Here is a 19,687-nt window from a genome sequence, read left to right as displayed (position 1 = left end):
AAATAACTTTTTTTATCCCAATTCTGCAGATGCTTGTGCCGGTGCACCGCGCCATCAGAGCACTCCACAGTGCACCCCTCTGTTTGGGAGCTATAGGCCTATTGAAACAACAAAAACGAGGTAGAACCCAGAGACCAGAGGGGCACTGTGGAGCACTAATACACTAGTATGGGTATAAGACCCAGTGTAGTGTAGTGACTACACTATTCCACAGTTTCTGTTTCACTCAATCTTTCCCTCTCCTTTTCATGCAGACTCAACTTCACTCATCTTCTCTCTCACTCATATTTTCCCTCCCACCCACACATAGGCTACTGTAAATACACAGCAATTTGTTTTTACTTCATATTTGTAAGTGGGCAGTTCTCCGTTTATGAGATATTGAATCTTCGGTAATAGGGCAAACAAATATGAAGTAATAAATTTATAGACGAGAAAATAACTTTTGGTGTTTAGTCCTTTTTTGCTGTATTTGCTTCTGCAACAGCTCCATTTTCCTATGGGGATCCTTGATTGTTATAGAATTTAGGTCATTAAATATTCAATAAGCTATAATTACATACACATAATTAACACATTGACTGCCAGCCGTTTTTTTTTTTGCTGTAGGTAGCTTTTGCCAAGCCGTTTTTTTGAGGATTCTGGCTCATTTTACAAGAGCCGAGGATTCTTTTCTGCTTGGAGTTTGTCAACACAAAGTTCACAAAAGTACTAATAGAATGTGTGCTTTCTCTGTCTAAAAGAGTTAGTTTGTAGAGTTAGTAGTTATGTAGATATTAGCCGTTGAGTACAGCATGGTTTTAGCGTCTGAGAGTGAAAGCTGAGATAATCGCAGTTTTGTGAAATTCAATCAAACAGGCAGAACAGTCACTTTAACCATTTATTTTTGGCATCAGTGAGAGATCAGACATCCAAACAATATAGTTCCGAACGCCCTCTCCTTCAACTCCTCCCTCCGTGGGCGTGTCTAGTGGCTTTCAGCCTGCGTTTGTCACAAGCGAGTGCTCTGCTGCTGCTGCTGCGAGTTTGAGCAGCCTCCCTCCCTGGCAGCGAGTTTGAGCAGCCTCCCTCCCTGGCAGCGAGTGTGGATAGGTCTCACTCGTCTCTTGGGTTTGAGAGCCCCGATGAAGCCCCGTGCGACTCTAGGCTTTATGCTGCCCACCCAGTCCATTTCTGGAACCCCCCACCGCAGCAGCGCGAAAGCGTCCCCGCCTACAGTATGAGAATGAGGCTCGTTCGTTTCTGACTGTAAAATCGCCAAGCCATTTCCTTGAGAATGGAGGAAGCAGCCGCGGGAGGCGGCTGCTTTTGGTTGACTTTCTCTCTGTCGGGAGAGGACCGTCGCCACCTAGCTGGTCGGTAAAATAGATTATACACATTCAATACTTCCAATATCTCCATAGGAGACGCGGGGGGCATTGATCCACGTAGCACCGTCAAAAAAAAAAATCGTATACGTCAGTGGCAGTCAACGTGTTAATGGTATGAATTATTACATAAATGCACGTCATATGGACAGACGCAATAGGCAGACACCATAATCTATAGACAGACAGTTTATCTGTCGTGCATTGGTACATAGGTAGAAGAAGATTTCACCCTCTGCCCCACAGCAACAGGTCATATCACACGTGGCTGACCTTGCTTTACACGCCACACAATCGCAGTGGTTCTCAAATGGGGGTCCGGGGACCCGCAGGGGTCTGTGACACTTTGCCAGGGTAGTCCAGGCAAAGTAGCGTTTTACGACAAACTAATTGTAAAAGAATTTTTTGCAGCTTAGATCATTTCTATGAGGTGTCCAGAACAACATACTAAAAGTCCTAAGAAATCCTAGTTGAGGAAATATGTTTAATTCTCATCAATCCAAGATGTGTGCCAATAAGGCCAGACAACAATACACCCCAATGGGGCTATTTTTTTCCTTTACTCCTATCAAAATAAAACTTTATACAATGAAAGTATCCATGAAAAGTAAAAATTTTTGTATTACAAGTTTCTTTGAAAATGAATTTGAATATGCAAATGAGCTATACACTAATCGAATATAGGCTACCCAGGAGTAAAGGAAAAAATGAAGCCTATCACAATCAAACCTCACACAGTGAAAGTATACATGAAAAGGAACTTTTTTGTTTTACAAGTTTCTTGGAAAAATCTATTTTAAATATGCAAATGAGCTCAACACTAGGCCTAATTGACTTGTCCAATAAGCCATAAAGTCACAAGTAAAACAGGGGCCAAATAACTAACACATTCATGTCTATTCAGTAAGTTAACCTATGCATAAACAAGATAAATATGAAGTCACTTGCCACACTTACCTGGGTCACTTGCCACAAAAAGGCAATGCGATGCTACTTCAAGATGAAAAGTAGTTTTGACCTTAAGCAAAATGTGTCTACAGTAAAATGTCTAGTTAAAAAGGAGTTGGTAACTTAAAATGTTCCGATTGGGTTTCTAGCCTAGATATTGCTGTTGCTAGCTTCTCATAACACTGCAAAGCTACTTTACAAACGGTGGAAGTCTGATGTGTGGCCCGCCTGGTCTGAAATACTTGCTTACTACAAAAAGAGAAGCAGTTTTGGTGTCTGGCAAAATTATTTAAAGAGCTGGAATGTCTGGAAAGTGTGTCTATCTGGTTTTTCATCTGTCTTCTGTGTGAGAGTGAATCGTTTAGTTGGTAAGAATGACTTCTGCCATTAGGGAGGTACGGTGGTGCAGTGGTAAGCACTATCGCCTCACAGCTCGAAGGTCGTGGGTTCGATTCCCACCTGGGGACGAGGTGAACGCTGAAGGAATGCGTGCCCGTCCGCATGTCCTTGAGTGCCCACCGCCCGGGTGGGGTCGGCAAAAGGGCCTTTCTGTGTGGAGTTTGCATGTTCTCCCCGTGCCTCCCGGGGGTTTCCTTCATATAGGAACCCCCTTCACAAAAACATGCAATATCCTGGTTGCTAATGTGGTTCTTCCTCTGGTCGTTAAGGGCGCCTGTTCAGAGGGAGGGGAACTGGTTGGAATAGTGTGAACCTCCCACGTGCTATGTCCTACCGGTGAAGCTTCCTCTGTCAGGTGAAAAGAAGCGGCTGGCTAACTGCCCATGTCTCGGAGGAAGCATGGAGCCAGTCTCGGCTCTCCCCAGATCGGCAGAGGATGGAGTAGCAACCAGGATTGAGAAATCAAGTGAGCACTAATGGGGAATAAAATGGGATAAAAAAATCGGGGGGAAAAAAGAAAAGAAAAAAAGAATGACTTCTGCCTGTTATCTTGTAATCTTACCAACAATACCAATTATTTGTAAATCTACCAGCCCAAAATGTAATCTCACCACGTTACTAATGACTAAGATGGCTATTCTGACTTTCTGTCATGTCATTGGGTTAGGCTTGTTCGAAAATAAAAAATAATAATTTAGAAAGCAACTGGAGGCAAGATTGTGCAATCAATTCTTAAGGTCAATATAAGTCTTTTTGTGGCAAGTGACCCAGGTAAGTGTGGCAAGTGACTTCAAATGTATCTTGTTTATGCATAGGTTAACTTACTGAATAGACATGAATGTGTTAGTTATTTGGCCCCTGTTTTACTTGTGACTTTATGGCTTATTGGACAAGTCAATTAGGCCTAGTGTTGAGCTCATTTGCATATTTAAAATAGATTTTTCCAAGAAACTTGTAAAACAAAAAAGTTCCTTTTCATGTATACTTTCACTGTGTGAGGTTTGATTGTGATAGGCTTCATTTTTTCGTTTACTCCTATGCGGGTATATTTTGGGTATAGCCTATATTAGATTAGTGTATAGCTCATTTGCATATTCAAATTCATTTTCAAAGAAACTTGTAATACAAAATTTTTTACTTTTCATGGATACTTTCATTGTATAAAGTTTTATTTTGATAGGAGTAAAGGAAAAAAATAGCCCCATTGGGGTGTATTGTTGTCTGGCCTTACTGGCACACATCTTGGATTGATGAGAATTAAACATATTTCCTCAACTAGGATTTCTTAGGACTTTTAGTATGTTGTTCTGGACACCTCATAGAAATGATCTAAGCTGCAAAAAATTCTTTTACAATTAGTTTGTTTTTTGGTTCCAAAATGAGTTACTTTGCCTGGACTAGGGGGTCCGCGCAAAGTTTTCAGGATTTTTTTTTTTTTTTTTGCAAATTTAGCTTCATAGTTCAACCAAAATATTTTATGCTTTACATCTAAAATGGTTCATGGATTACATTATAATCGAACAAACCTATCAATTTAAAAGTCAAGCATGTTACCGTGGAAACAATTAAGCTTAGCCCAAAATCACAAATCAGAATGAGGGGGTCCCCGGTATATTTTCTATCTTGTAAAAGGTCATTGGCTGAAAAACATTTGAGAACCTCTGATCTAGAGTGTGCGGTGTGCTTCTAATCATCCCTGCCCCCTTGTCTCTCCTCTTCTCTCTGCCTCAGTATAAGAATCCATGACAAATGTAGTTCTAACGTAAATTCAAGCCAGGAAGACTATAATATGCATTTTACACTTCCTTAATTCACTTTTTATATTTCCACTCTTCAATCTACTCACAAGCTCATAAGCTGTCAATTTCCAGGTTTCAATTGAATAATCAGCTGGTTGCCGCCTGGTCTCTTTTAACCAATAGCATAGTGTCACATCACTGCTCATCACCTCTCACCCCACACACCTCCAGTGTAAGCCTATCACATTGCTTCGCACCCCTGTCGTAAGCCAATCGCTTGGAGGCGGTTTCCTTAAATATGCTTTTTTCTGTCTCATTCAGCCTCTCAACACCGCTGCGGTCAGTCTCGCACCCTCCTCCTCCCCCTCTCCTCCCGGTCATCGCAGACCTATACGATTCTTCAGTCGGAAGAGTCTCATCATGATGAGTCTCAGAAGGAGATCACCAGCACCACCAGTATCTAGACTCCACAGGGGGATTTATCTGGATGCTGATCTGGGCTGATGCAGCTCTCTCAAGATCTCCCTGCGGTGTCTAACCGCCAAAGACTAATAACAATACCTTATTCTCATCATTCTTTCTGTAAAGCATCATTCACGTTATTGTAATAAATATCATTTTATTCATTGGTCTCTAGTCTCTCCTGATTGAACTGTGACATCTTTACTGCATTCTGTAACCTCTGTACTATACATCATGTATACTAAGATGATCGCAGTCCTCCTGTAATGAAGTTTACAGGAGTATATGTTATGGCCAATACATCCATTTAAGACAACTTCCTGGCTACCTGGCTTCATTTCATTGGTTTCAATATTGGCTGGAAATGCTGTTGTTGTATTGCGGATGAGGAGTGAGAAATCCATTTCCATAACACTTGAAGTTTCTTATCTTTGTATACTCACTGTGCTGAAGCGGTTCACCAGCTCCCGGGTGACTGGGTAACGTAGTTTGATCTTGCGATACAGCGGAGTCTTCCGGAAGTAGCTGACCAGTTCCACCAGGCTCGTAAACTCTGCGGTCGTCCCCAGCCGGTACTTGTCATCCACCTTCTGAATCCGGCAGTGCTTCACCTTACTGTCGCCTCTGAAAGATAAGTTCAACTGATACAGGACTTTTGGGATCCAATACCAGTTCCAAAACCAATACCCACCTTTTGGAGTCACCATACCCAATATCTGATGAGAAGACTGGCAAGGACTCGAGTCAGTCTAGTCCAGGCATCAGCAGGGTGCCAGCTCTGGCACGCGAAGAGTTAACTAGTGGCACAGCAGCATACAGTAGCAATAAATGTGCAATTGAGATTTTTTTGTAGAAATGTTGAAATGGCCTGCCAAATTACCTATTTCCAGGGGCGGTTTTAGACCCTTTTTGGGTGGGCTGAAGCCCACCCTGAGATAGTCTCAGCCGACCCTGGAAGATAGAGGGTACTTTATTTTTTTGTATTTTTATTTTTTTACAAAAATAAGAATAGCTGGGCCTCCTCTATTCATCTCTCATTCATGCTTTAAAGCCATAAAAAAAAAAAAAAATTATATTGGTGATTGGTACATGCAACATACAACCTTTATTTTGAAAATATGGTTAGGTCTAGAGGAAGTTACTCATCTACACTCCTGGAAAATTGATCATCCAAGAAATAAGGAAGTGTTCTATTTCTCATTGCGAGCCTCAGACTGACAACAGAGACCACCAGCAAGCCAAGGTAGATTACGTCTCTTTTCTATAGTGAGTAAGGTGTGAGCATGGTGTTTACCCACTGGCGCCGGAACAAGGGGGACATGGGGACATTTTGTCCCCCTTAAAATTTGGTCCCCCTAAAAATTTTTTTTTTTTTTTTTTTTAATCTGAGGGGGCAACTGCCCCTGACGCTTAGAGCCCACTTTACACTGTTTACACAGCCTGTGATGCTTGTTAAAGCCGTGATCGTTGTGGGATTATTACACCTGAGACAGACAGACCCAGGGATCGAGTTACAGAGAGCCCACTTTACACTGTTTACACAGCCTGTGACACTTGTTAAAGCCGTGATCATTGTGGGATTATTACACCTGAGAGACAGACAGACCTGGACTCTGTACTGCACTCACTGTCATTGGCTGCTGCTATAATCGTATACGGTTATTGTTATTTTATTTTTGTGTTGAGATGACAAGTTTTGCACTGTGTTTCGAAGTGATAATAATAATAATAATAATAAGTTCAGTGTTTCTGCCTGTGTTGCTGTCTGTTGTAGTGTAATTATAAAATGACCTAAAGGGAGAGCAGGTCACCAAGTGAGTGAGAAAAGGAAAAATACTGAATAATTACATCACTACAGTATAATCCTAATGTTAATTTAAAATGAGATATTCATCTAAATATGGCTAAAAATCATCCAAACGTCCATAAAAACGTCAATTTTCGTAAAAAAAAAAAAAAAAAAAAAAAAAGATTGTGTCCCCCTTATTGCAAACTCGTTCCGGCGCCACTGTGTTTACCATGATCATTGAGTTGGTTGAAAAACGAAGTCTTTATTTTAAGTTATATTTTGTAAATGAACTTCTTCATTAGTCAACCAGAGTTGACTATGAAGTGAATGGGGCCAACATCATGCATCTAATGTATTGGGTACCTGTGATCATCATTGTGGGGGTAACTGTCCGCCTTTCCGAAGCCCTGCCACTCCGAACGTTAACTTCCATTATTCGGACTGGCGGTCGTTCACCTTTTTTGCATAGGCCCCACCATTACGAAAATTCCTGCCTTCATTATTCGAAATGTCGGCCCTTCCTCGTTTTTCTAAAGGAGCCGCACTTCCGAAGTTTGGATATTGTGTAATAGGGCACAAATTTACTGATGCTTTCTGAAGGCTATTTAGCCTACTTGATTACTACTGTTTTTGTAGTGTCCACCCGCTATGCCGACCTTAGGTTTAGGCGTGGGGGTGGGAGAGGTTAGGTTTTGGGTTAGGGTCTGGGGGAGGTTAGGTTCAGGCATGGGGGGAGGTTAGGTTTGGCGTGGGGCTGGGAGAGGTTAGCTCCACCGACACGCTGCACACCGCCTCGGTTTTCCTTTCACCACTAAGTAAATAAATAAGTTATGTTTATACAGCAGCTTTCACAGACAGTCAAATCAAGTTCGGAGTGGCGGACCTTATGGAAATCGGAGTGGTGGGATTTCTGAGTGGCAATATTTCGGAGTGCCGATATTTCGGAGTGGCAGCACGTCGGAGTGGCAGCATGTAACCCATTGTGGGGCTACTGAGCTGAGGTGTAAACTAGGCTACTAGTGCTAAGCTGTTTGTTAATGAGTCTGTTGATATGCAAATGCACACTAGAATAATGCTAAGTGGCCAGCCATTTTGGTCATGTGTTAAATCGTAGCCTATGTTTAGAATAGCCACTGATATGCCTGTTGCAGTGTTGCTTGCTATGTGTGGAGGTTAGCTTTATTCATGGTTGCCATACAGTTTATAAAGTTAATTCCTTTAACTTCTTTGGTACCTCATTAACCTCAAGTCACTCTTAGATTATCGTTTTATTGATTTTGTGTGGAGGTGGAGAACAGAGGAACTGTGAGAAGAAGCTGTATCTGACACACACACAGAAGAAGAAGAAGAAGAAGAAGAAGAAGAAGAAGAAGAAGAAGAAGAAGAAGAAGAAGAAGAAGAAGAAGAACGTAACACGCCTACCGGTGCGCTGCTCGGCTGCGAACCGCGTCCTGGCTTCTCCATTCAAGTCTTTTCTTTTCGTAACCTGTCTATTTGTTGTCTTTTTCGTAGTCTTTCATGACTGTTTAAGTGTGTAAAATGAACTATCCGTGGATTACACTGATTTTGCTGGGGATCGGCGCCCTTTGGAGACTATGTTCTGTACAAACAATTCACCTGAACGCCGACATGGACAGGTGTGGTCGATCAAGCCTCTCCTACAATCGGGATGTCCTGTTGGAGTTACGATACCCATCGAACTCAGGGGACAGAAAGCACCGTTTACCACCGGTGATTTTGGATAGTATTCCACCCGAGCTGAGAAGGCCAGTCGCCCGGAGGAAACGAGGAAGAAGAGGTGGGATACGAAATCGCCTGCGGCGCAGGTACACCAGACCGCCGCTCCCTTCAATCATCCTCAGCAACCTACGCTCGTTGAACAACAAGGTGGACGAGATCCGAGCCTACGCAAGGTACTGCTCCGAATTCCGTGAGGCATCTCTACTTTGTTTCACGGAAAGCTGGCTTCAACCGGACGCACCCGACTCACTGTTTGAGATTAGTGGTTTTACTCTCATACGGGCCAACAGAGACACTAACTCGGGAAAAAGCAAAGGAGGCGGTCTATGCGTCTATGTAAACGACCTCTGGTGTCGCCAGTTTACTGTGAAAGAAACATTATGCGATCCAAATGTGGAGATGCTCTGTTTGAGCTTAAGACCGTTCTATCTACCCCGGGAGTTTGGGAGTATCCTGTTGTGTGTAGCCTACGTTCCGCCGAGCGGCAGAGCTGCACAAGCTGCTGCTACCATAGCAGACTGTGTACATAGACTGCAGCAGAGTTACCCCGACGCACCAGCTATCGTCCTGGGGGACTTGAACCACTGTTACTTGGACAGCACCTTGCCTGGTTTCTGTCAATACGTTAAAAATCCCACTAGAAAGGATAAAATCCTTGACAAATGCTATGTGAATGTGAAAGCAGCATATGAATCTAGAATAAGACCCCCTATTGCTAATTCTGACCATAACGTGGTGTACTTGATTCCTACCTACAAAACTACGCTTAAAAGCAGTAAACCAGAAATGAGAGAAATTAAGAAATGGTCCCCTGAGAGCATTGATAAACAGACAATTGTCCAAGTCCCTCTGATCCGAGTCCCAAGCGAGTCTCAAGTCAATTGGTCCCGAGTCTCAAGCAAGTCCCAAGTCTTTCCTTTTGTCGGCAAGTCAAGTCAAGTCAAGTCACAGTGTTATTTCAAGTCAAGTCTCGAGTCGAGTCATAGGTTATGTCAAGTCAAGTCGAGTCAAAGATTGTCAATTCAAGTCCCTCACAAGTCGAGTCGAGTCACAGGTTATGTCAAGTCGAGTCACAGGTTAGAAAAAATGACAAGGCACGTCCTCCAGTAAAATATAAAAAGCCTATAAGGTTATTAATCACGTGTGTGAATTTACACCGAGTGCACCAAGACTGACTTACCATGGTCGTAGCTGCGCCCAGTCTTTAGGCTGCGGACGTGCGCGTTCACGTGAATACGTGCTTGTTGCCAAGCAACACACTTCTCTCAGACGAACTCGAGACAGCTGACAGACAGCTCCAACTCAGCTCAAACTTATAGAGTTGTATTCAAAGCATAGAAACGTTCTCACAGCTCAATTTAACAGCGCCAACACAAACACACAGAAACAAGATGCATGGAATTTGAGCACAAGTGCAATCAGTACTGAATGCGATGGCAGACTGCGCACTGCGGGCAGTTGACGAAGTCAGGAAGAAATGGAAAGATCTTCCGACGCATCAGCTTTTAAAAACCCGCCGACGAGCGGAGGTCCTGCGCCCAAAACGTCTATTTACAGCACATATCGATCTATATTTTTGGAGAAGATTCCCCCGCATCACAGGACTGAACGGCACTGACAGCACAGAGCTGTCAGTCCCAACAGCGCAGATCAAGATGAGACAGCTGTCAGTGAGTACGGCTTGGGTGTAACTTTTACGCCTGCTCCATACCAGACGTAAAAGTTACACCCAGGCGCAGCGCATACAGGGCTCTACATGGTGCACTAGTCATACAATTAAGTTAGTCGTAACTTTGAGTTCTACATCGGACGTAGCGTTACACCGGGATCATGTCTATGTTCCCCGGGTTCTATGTTCCCCGGGTTCTATATTCCCCGTTTTTCACTAACCCTAAACCTAACCTCCCCCAGACCCTAACCCAAAACCTAACCTCTCCCAGGGAACATAGCGGGGAACATAGGACCCTATTTGGGAAAAGCGGGGAACATAGGACCCGGGGAACATAGGACCCGGGGAACATAGGGATGACCCCGTTACACCTAGGCGTACGCCCAGCTGGTGCACTCGGCTGATCTTGTCACAAGTCCGAGTCGAGTTTCGAGTCATTTTCTTCCAAGTCCGAGTCGAGTTTCAAGTATTTACCTTCCAAGTCCGAGTCGAGTCGGAAGTCGTCAAATTTGCGACTCGAGTCGACTCGAGTCCGAGTCCCTATGACTCGAGTCCAATTGTCTGTTGATAAACTAAAAGCCTGTTTTGACTCCACAGTGTGGGAGACGTTTCATAGTAGCTCTGTAGATGAAACAACCACTGTAACCAGTGACTACATTAACTTCTGTGTGCAGGACAATATCCCTACTAAGAAAATAAAGATTTTCCCAAATAACAAACTGTATGTGACAAAGGACATTAAAATGGATATCAATGATAGGAAAATTGCCTTTAAGAACAAGGACGTGGCCAAACTCAGAGAGCTGGACAAGAATGTGAAGAAAAAACTTAGGGATGCCAAAAACACACACAGACAGCGACTGGAGGACTCTTTCAACGCGAACAACCCGAAAAGACTCTGGGACACAATGAAGAGAATGACTGGACAGTCATCCTCTAACAAACCGATTGTGATGGACAATGAACTGACATTTGCGAATGAACTTAATAGATTATTTTCCCGCTTTGAGTCAAATAAACCTGATAATTGTGATGATCTGCTGAAAGATGCCATGTTGTCTAGTGAAGACAGGATCATTATTACTGAGAGTGAAGTTAGACGCACTTTCCAGCATCTTAATGCTAGGAAAGCTATGGGCCCCGATTTGATCAGCCCCTTTGTCCTTAAAACCTTTGCTACAGAATTGGCCCCCGTCTGGCAACCAATTCTTCAATACATAGCCGACAATCCCCATACCACCCCACAACTCTGGTTGACAGCCCACATAAAACCACTCCCTAAGGAAAAAAACCCCAAAGAGCTAAATGATTACCGGCCAATAGCATTAACTTCTGTCATCATGAAATCACTGGAGAAAATTATGGTCCATCATCTCAACAGTGCCATACTAAACTCACAGGACCCTTTTCAATTTGCTTACAAGCAGGGTCGTAGTACAGGGGATGCAGTGGTCACACTCATACATCTCATCTCCAAACACCTTGACAATCCGAAGTCATATGCCAGAGGTCTCTTCCTAGATTTTTCATCCGCTTTCAATACAATTCAGCCGGCTCTACTCATCTCTAAAATGCTGAAGTTACAGGTTAACCCATACATCATCCACTTCTATCACACCTTCCTTACTGCCAGAACTCAGTGTGTAAATGTGAATGGAACACTCTCCTCTCCCATCAGGACCAGGGTTGGTGCACCGCAGGGTTGCATCAGCTCGCCAGTACTGTTCACTCTCTACACGTCCGATTGTACCACCAGTGAGGCAAATCAGTTTCTCTTAAAATATTCAGATGACTCTACTCTGATATCCCTGCTGACGGAAAGTGACGACCGAAGCCAGTACCAGTTAAGTGTAGACCAGCTTGTGGAATGGTGCGACAAAAATGCTCTTGTAATCAACACCAGGAAGACAGAGGAGATCATTTTTGGCATTCCCCCTGACTGTCAGCTACCCCCAGTCATCATTCATAATGAGAGTATCAAACAGGTCCCCTCTTATAAATATTTAGGAGTGATGATAGATGCTGCCCTGTCATGGATCCCTCACATAGAATTTATCTGTAAGAAGATTCAGAAGCGAATTTACTCGCTCCGTAGACTTAGATCCTTTGGTGCTAGTAGTCAGATTCTGTCACTTTTCTTTACCTCTGTTACTCAGAGCGTCATGTTGTACTGTAGTACGGCTTGGTTCAACAGCCTATCGGTTTCCCTGAAAACCAAGTTTTTTAGCCAGTTAAAAATCTGTGCTAAGATTATTGGCCAGCCTGTAGAGTCTGTGTTTCACTCTTTTAAAGAAGCTCAAATCAAAAGCATGCTTAGACTAGCTACCAGTATATCCTCGGACCCCTTGCATGTTCTGAATGGAGAATACCAACTGTTGCCCTCCAGGAGACGCTTTAGAGTCCCAAAATTTAGACGCAATAGACTGAAGAATTCTTTTGTACACCAGTCTATTGGTCTGCTCAATCAGAACAGGTTAACTTCTTGAACTGCTTGCCTTCTGTAATTCTGTGGATTAGTTCTGGATGTCTTGTCTTTGTCTGTTGTGTCTTTCATGTGTAACTTTCATGTCTTCATGTTTTTCATGTGTAACTCTTGAACGGAGAATGCCATTGGATGCAAAACAAATTTCAGCCTGCTGACAATAAAGTTGTATCGTATCGTATCGTATCGTAAGAAGAAGAAGGAAGAAGAAGAAGAAGAAGAAGAAGAAGAAGAAGAAGAAGAAGAAGAAGAGTGAATCTGATACATTGATTAAGCTTTCTTCATAGATCTACTCTCTTCATTTTGATTTCAAAGTGCACCAGATTGATTTTTACTCTAAAATGTACAACATTTTATCCAGGGGAGGCATGCCCCCGGACCCCCATAGGGAGTCTGTGGTCCACCATATAATAATAATAATAATAATAATGCATTTTATTTAAAAGCGCCTTTCAGGTCACTCAAGGACACTTTACAGAGTTAAAATCACGATCACGATTTCAGACGGACAAGCCCGTCTTTATTGTCACACGATTACAATCAACACATGCACGGAGGGCCACAACACACACATGCTGACGGTGGCCGGTGAAATTTGTCCTCTGCATTTAACCCATCCTGGCTTTGTCCTTTCCTCCGGGGGGCAGGCCAGGAGCAGTGGTCGCTTTCTCGTACAGCGCCCGGGGACCGACTTCGGATGTTGTCGTCACTGGTCGGATGACGATGACGATCTGATCTTCTGCATGTTTTTAATGGGGGGGGGGGGGGGGGGGGGGGGTTATATACGGAGGAACCCCCCTGGGGGAGCACGGGGAGAACATGCAAACTCCACACAGACAGAAAGGCCCTTACGACGAGATACCCCACCTGGGCAGTAGGCACTGAAGATATGGGGGGGAACACAACCACAGCGCCCACAGTGTCCCAGGCGAGAATCGAACTCAGGACCTTCTGACTGCGAGGCGACAGCTCTACCACTGAGCCACCGTGCCCAGAGATTTAGATGATTTAGATTTAGATTTAGATTTTTTAGATGCAGAGCAACAGATACAAGGAAACAATATAAAATATAAGAGAGTGCAAGGGAAAAAAGATAAAACAAAAACAAAGAAACTAAACAGTAAACAAAGAAAACACCATGGAAATTACAGGGAGTATGTTGATTTGAAAAGGTGAGTTTTGAGGCTGGATTTGAACAGGGGGAGGGTGTCAATATTGCGGATGTCAGGAGGGAGTGAGTTCCAGAGTTTGGGAGCAGAGCGGCTGAAAGCTCTGCTCCCCATGGTGGTGAGCCAGGCAGAAGGGACAGTGAGATGGATGGAGGAGGAGGATCTGAGGGAGCGGGTAGAGGTGGCAGTGAGGAGAAGGTCAGACAGATAAGGAGGGGCGAGGTTGTGGATGGCTTTGAATGTGTGCAGGAGGATTTTAAAGTCAATGCGGAATTTAACCGGGAGCCAATGGAGTTGCTGTAGGACAGGGGTAATGTGACGGAAGGAGGGGGTTTTGGAGATGATGCGGGCGGCTGGGTTCTGGACCAGTTGGAGCTTATGGAGGGATTTCTGAGGGAGACCAAAGAGGAGGGAGTTACAGTAATCGATGCGGGAAGTGACAAGGCTGTGGACAAGAATAGGAGGGAGTAGTGAGGAGAGGCAGGATATGACCAAGGCTGTAGGGAGGGGATCTAGCTGGCTTGTGGATGGCTTGGATTTATGGATGAGGTCATAGATTGCAGAGGGATCAGGAAGTTGGAAAGAAGAAAATGGGAGACTGTAGGGAAGAGGTTCAGAGGAGGGAGGTGAGGGAATAGGACTCAAATGCTGGTGGATTTTCTCGATTTTCTCATTGAAAAACAGAAGGAGGAAGTTACAGGTGTCCGTTGAGTACAGGTGGGGGGGTAGGGAATCTGGGGGTTGGAGAATTCTGTTAAGGAGTGAAAAGAGTGTCTTGGAGTTGCCGTGGTTGGAACAGATGAGACCAGAGTAGTAAGTGCATTTGGAATGTGCAATGGAGTCCTTATATTGAGAAATGTGAGTTTTGTACATGTCGTGGTGGATGGTGAGACCAGTCTTTTTATGGAGTCTCTCGAGTTGCCGACCTTTGGTTTTCATGGAGCGGAGTTCAGAGTTGGTGCACCGCAGGGTTGCATCAGCTCGCCAGTACTGTTCACTCTCTACACGTCCGATTGTACCACCAGTGAGGCAAATCAGTTTCTCTTAAAATATTCAGATGACTCTACTCTGATATCCCTGCTGACGGAAAGTGACGACCGAAGCCAGTACCAGTTAAGTGTAGACCAGCTTGTGGAATGGTGCGACAAAAATGCTCTTGTAATCAACACCAGGAAGACAGAGGAGATCATTTTTGGCATTCCCCCTGACTGTCAGCTACCCCCAGTCATCATTCATAATGAGAGTATCAAACAGGTCCCCTCTTATAAATATTTAGGAGTGATGATAGATGCTGCCCTGTCATGGATCCCTCACATAGAATTTATCTGTAAGAAGATTCAGAAGCGAATTTACTCGCTCCGTAGACTTAGATCCTTTGGTGCTATAGTCAGATTCTGTCACTTTTCTTTACCTCTGTTACTCAGAGCGTCATGTTGTACTGTAGTACGGCTTGGTTCAACAGCCTATCGGTTTCCCTGAAAACCAAGTTTTTTAGCCAGTTAAAAATCTGTGCTAAGATTATTGGCCAGCCTGTAGAGTCTGTGTTTCACTCTTTTAAAGAAGCTCAAATCAAAAGCATGCTTAGACTAGCTACCAGTATATCCTCGGACCCCTTGCATGTTCTGAATGGAGAATACCAACTGTTGCCCTCCAGGAGACGCTTTAGAGTCCCAAAATTTAGACGCAATAGACTGAAGAATTCTTTTGTACACCAGTCTATTGGTCTGCTCAATCAGAACAGGTTAACTTCTTGAACTGCTTGCCTTCTGTAATTCTGTGGATTAGTTCTGGATGTCTTGTCTTTGTCTGTTGTGTCTTTCATGTGTAACTTTCATGTCTTCATGTTTTTCATGTGTAACTCTTGAACGGAGAATGCCATTGGATGCAAAACAAATTTCAGCCTGCTGACAATAAAGTTGTATCGTATCGTATCGTATCGTAAGAAGAAGAAGGAAGAAGAAGAAGAAGAAGAAGAAGAAGAAGAAGAAGAGTGAATCTGATACATTGATTAAGCTTTCTTCATAGATCTACTCTCTTCATTTTGATTTCAAAGTGCACCAGATTGATTTTTACTCTAAAATGTACAACATTTTATCCAGGGGAGGCATGCCCCCGGACCCCCATAGGGAGTCTGTGGTCCACCATATAATAATAATAATAATAATAATGCATTTTATTTAAAAGCGCCTTTCAGGTCACTCAAGGACACTTTACAGAGTTAAAATCACGATCACGATTTCAGACGGACAAGCCCGTCTTTATTGTCACACGATTACAATCAACACATGCACGGAGGGCCACAACACACACATGCTGACGGTGGCCGGTGAAATTTGTCCTCTGCATTTAACCCATCCTGGCTTTGTCCTTTCCTCCGGGGGGCAGGCCAGGAGCAGTGGTCGCTTTCTCGTACAGCGCCCGGGGACCGACTTCGGATGTTGTCGTCACTGGTCGGATGACGATGACGATCTGATCTTCTGCATGTTTTTAATGGGGGGGGAGGGGGGGGGGGTTATATACGGAGGAACCCCCCTGGGGGAGCACGGGGAGAACATGCAAACTCCACACAGACAGAAAGGCCCTTACGACGAGATACCCCACCTGGGCAGTAGGCACTGAAGATATGGGGGGGAACACAACCACAGCGCCCACAGTGTCCCAGGCGAGAATCGAACTCAGGACCTTCTGACTGCGAGGCGACAGCTCTACCACTGAGCCACCGTGCCCAGAGATTTAGATGATTTAGATTTAGATTTAGATTTTTTAGATGCAGAGCAACAGATACAAGGAAACAATATAAAATATAAGAGAGTGCAAGGGAAAAAAGATAAAACAAAAACAAAGAAACTAAACAGTAAACAAAGAAAACACCATGGAAATTACAGGGAGTATGTTGATTTGAAAAGGTGAGTTTTGAGGCTGGATTTGAACAGGGGGAGGGTGTCAATATTGCGGATGTCAGGAGGGAGTGAGTTCCAGAGTTTGGGAGCAGAGCGGCTGAAAGCTCTGCTCCCCATGGTGGTGAGCCAGGCAGAAGGGACAGTGAGATGGATGGAGGAGGAGGATCTGAGGGAGCGGGTAGAGGTGGCAGTGAGGAGAAGGTCAGACAGATAAGGAGGGGCGAGGTTGTGGATGGCTTTGAATGTGTGCAGGAGGATTTTAAAGTCAATGCGGAATTTAACCGGGAGCCAATGGAGTTGCTGTAGGACAGGGGTAATGTGACGGAAGGAGGGGGTTTTGGAGATGATGCGGGCGGCTGGGTTCTGGACCAGTTGGAGCTTATGGAGGGATTTCTGAGGGAGACCAAAGAGGAGGGAGTTACAGTAATCGATGCGGGAAGTGACAAGGCTGTGGACAAGAATAGGAGGGAGTAGTGAGGAGAGGCAGGATATGACCAAGGCTGTAGGGAGGGGATCTAGCTGGCTTGTGGATGGCTTGGATTTATGGATGAGGTCATAGATTGCAGAGGGATCAGGAAGTTGGAAAGAAGAAAATGGGAGACTGTAGGGAAGAGGTTCAGAGGAGGGAGGTGAGGGAATAGGACTCAAATGCTGGTGGATTTTCTCGATTTTCTCATTGAAAAACAGAAGGAGGGAGTTACAGGTGTCCGTTGAGTACAGGTGGGGGGGTAGGGAATCTGGGGGTTGGAGAATTCTGTTAAGGAGTGAAAAGAGTGTCTTGGAGTTGCCGTGGTTGGAACAGATGAGACCAGAGTAGTAAGTGGATTTGGAATGTGCAATGGAGTCCTTATATTGAGAAATGTGAGTTTTGTACATGTCGTGGTGGATGGTGAGACCAGTCTTTTTATGGAGTCTCTCGAGTTGCCGACCTTTGGTTTTCATGGAGCGGAGTTCAGAGTTCATTCTTTGGGGGCTGAGCCCACCCAAAGGTGTCATCCTAAAACCGCCCCTGCCTATTTCACAGCCATTTGCAGTTGCGCTGCCTGTTATTAGGACATATGTTTTCAAAATGGGAGATGGGCCTCCCCAGGGGAGCTCTAAAGAGTATCAGGGGAGGCTCAGTGAATGGAAGTGGAAAAAATATTACATTAGTTATTACATTAGTTATCAAAATGAAATCACATAGAATAGTCTAAATGTGGATGATTTGGTTAAAGAGATAGTTCAGACTTCAGAGATACAGTAGTATTGAGGAATTTTACTTTCTCAGAGTCATGAACAAATAAATGCCTTCAGACAGACCTTTTTTATAGTTTGAAGCCATCTTGTCTCAATTGTTGAGATCAAACAATTGTTACCATAATCACTATCCCATAGGCATCCTGGAATTTACAGGGACTTTGTTGTCAAAAAAGTTTTTTTTTAAGTCAAGAGCATTTTCATAGATAATTTGTCCCCACGCTTTGTTTGAGGGGAGGCCCACGGCCTCAGACTTTGAAAACCCCTGTTTTAGGATATTTGGTGAGCCCTGGTCTAGTTCTTTACCTACATGGATCAATAAACAATCACAGTCACAGTGACATTCAATTCTGCATCACACAGTATGGAATGTTTTGATAAAGATAAGTGAGATAATTAGAGGTGTCATGGTACCTGAATGTGATGGCATAGGAGTCTGCTTCTCCCTCTCTCTGTCGGATGAGGAAAGCTCCGTCTCTGGGAATCCTTAGCAAGTACTCCTCTGCCTCCCCTCTGCTCAGGTTACTGTAGAACCACCTGCAACACAAACACAGGACAAGGTTATGATGTGTGTGTGTGTGTGTGTGTGTGTGTGTGTGTGTGTGTGTGTGTGTGTGTGTGCGTGTGCGTGCGTGTGCGTGTGTGTGTGTGTGTGTGTGTACAGTAGGTGTGTAGGTGTGTGTGTGTGTGTGTGTGTGTGTGTGTGTGTGCGTGTGTGCGTGTGTGTGTGTGTGTGTGTGTGTGTGTGTGTGTGTGTGTGTACAGTAGGTGTGTAGGTGTGTGTGTGCGTGTGCGTGTGCGTGTGCGTGCGTCCATGCGTCATAGTGTGTGTAAGGTGTACATGTAGCATTTTAACATCAATAAAACATTGCCACGTACATTTTGAGACATTGGGATATTACTGGAACAAACACGACCATCGCCAAGAAGACTGCAGGCAGCCTCATACCTCATACCGGCCTCTGCACTGCATTTTACATTGTGTGGTTCAGATTTGGAGGGAAATCTGCTGGATTGCTTTACAGCACAAAACAGGAAGAGGGCGCTGTTCTTCCAGAGTTTCTGGCAACAGCAGATGGAGGAAGCTGTGAAAGGCCGATGGAAAAATCCAACATGTTGATCCAGAGATATATAGAGATTGCTCATTGCAGGCTCCGCCAATAGTATGAAATAATATACTCTTCCATTCTCCTAAATGGGCGTGGTCACCTCTCCCCTTGAAGTGTTGTGCTGACCTACATTAGCAAGCTAACTTGAGATAGAGATAGTGAGTTCCCAAAAGTGAATACACACTATAAACGCAAGATGTCCCTTTGTTAGCTCAATCTACAGTAGTTGTCATTAAGATATCCGCTGGGGGGAAAAAATCCAACCACAGATTTTGTTACTACATCTGTGAACTTCACATGTAGCTTTAGCTAATCACTACCTGCTAACTTTAGCTCATGTTGCCAAATCTCGAAAAATGTCATTTTAGTGTCAGAATGTTCAGAAGATATGTGGCTTGTGGAAACCACGGGTCCAATATTTACTTTGGTGACTATGGTGCAAAAGAATCAGTCATAATCTGAGATCACATTCACTTCTCCCATTGACTCAAATAGACTCAGGACCTGCTGCTAGTCTCATAATTGGTGTAGCAGTGACAAAACCCATGTGACACAGATACAGGAATTTGACTGAAGTGCCGTCATAGATGGTCTCTGGTCGGGGGCAGGAAGCAACAGGGTTTATAGGAAATTTAGTCGTCACTTTGAGAAACACTACCACTAACAAGAGATAGA

The 19,687-nt window shown here is 44.1% G+C and overlaps 1 protein-coding gene across 1 annotated transcript in view; it reads right to left on the bottom strand.

Moving 5' to 3' along the window:
- LOC310773160 (1-phosphatidylinositol 4,5-bisphosphate phosphodiesterase gamma-2-like) overlaps window positions 1-19,687 on the bottom strand; it is a gene marked incomplete at its 3' end in the record, with an annotated part of 88,753 nt that overhangs the window by 60,916 nt on the left and 8,150 nt on the right. Inside the window, exons 4-5 of the mRNA XM_083633070.1 lie at window positions 18,318-18,440; window positions 5,359-5,539 (exon numbers count right to left, since the gene is read on the bottom strand). Of these exons, the coding sequence (XP_083489196.1) occupies window positions 5,359-5,539; window positions 18,318-18,440 (304 nt within the window). The remainder of the gene's footprint in view (window positions 1-5,358; window positions 5,540-18,317; window positions 18,441-19,687) is intronic.

This window comes from Poromitra crassiceps (assembly GCF_964638095.1).
Source record: "Poromitra crassiceps genome assembly, chromosome: 3".
NCBI classification, from domain to species: Eukaryota; Metazoa; Chordata; class Actinopteri; order Beryciformes; family Melamphaidae; genus Poromitra; species Poromitra crassiceps.
Note: the sequence above shows the minus strand (reverse complement) of the source record. Positions and strands in the feature narration are given on the sequence as shown.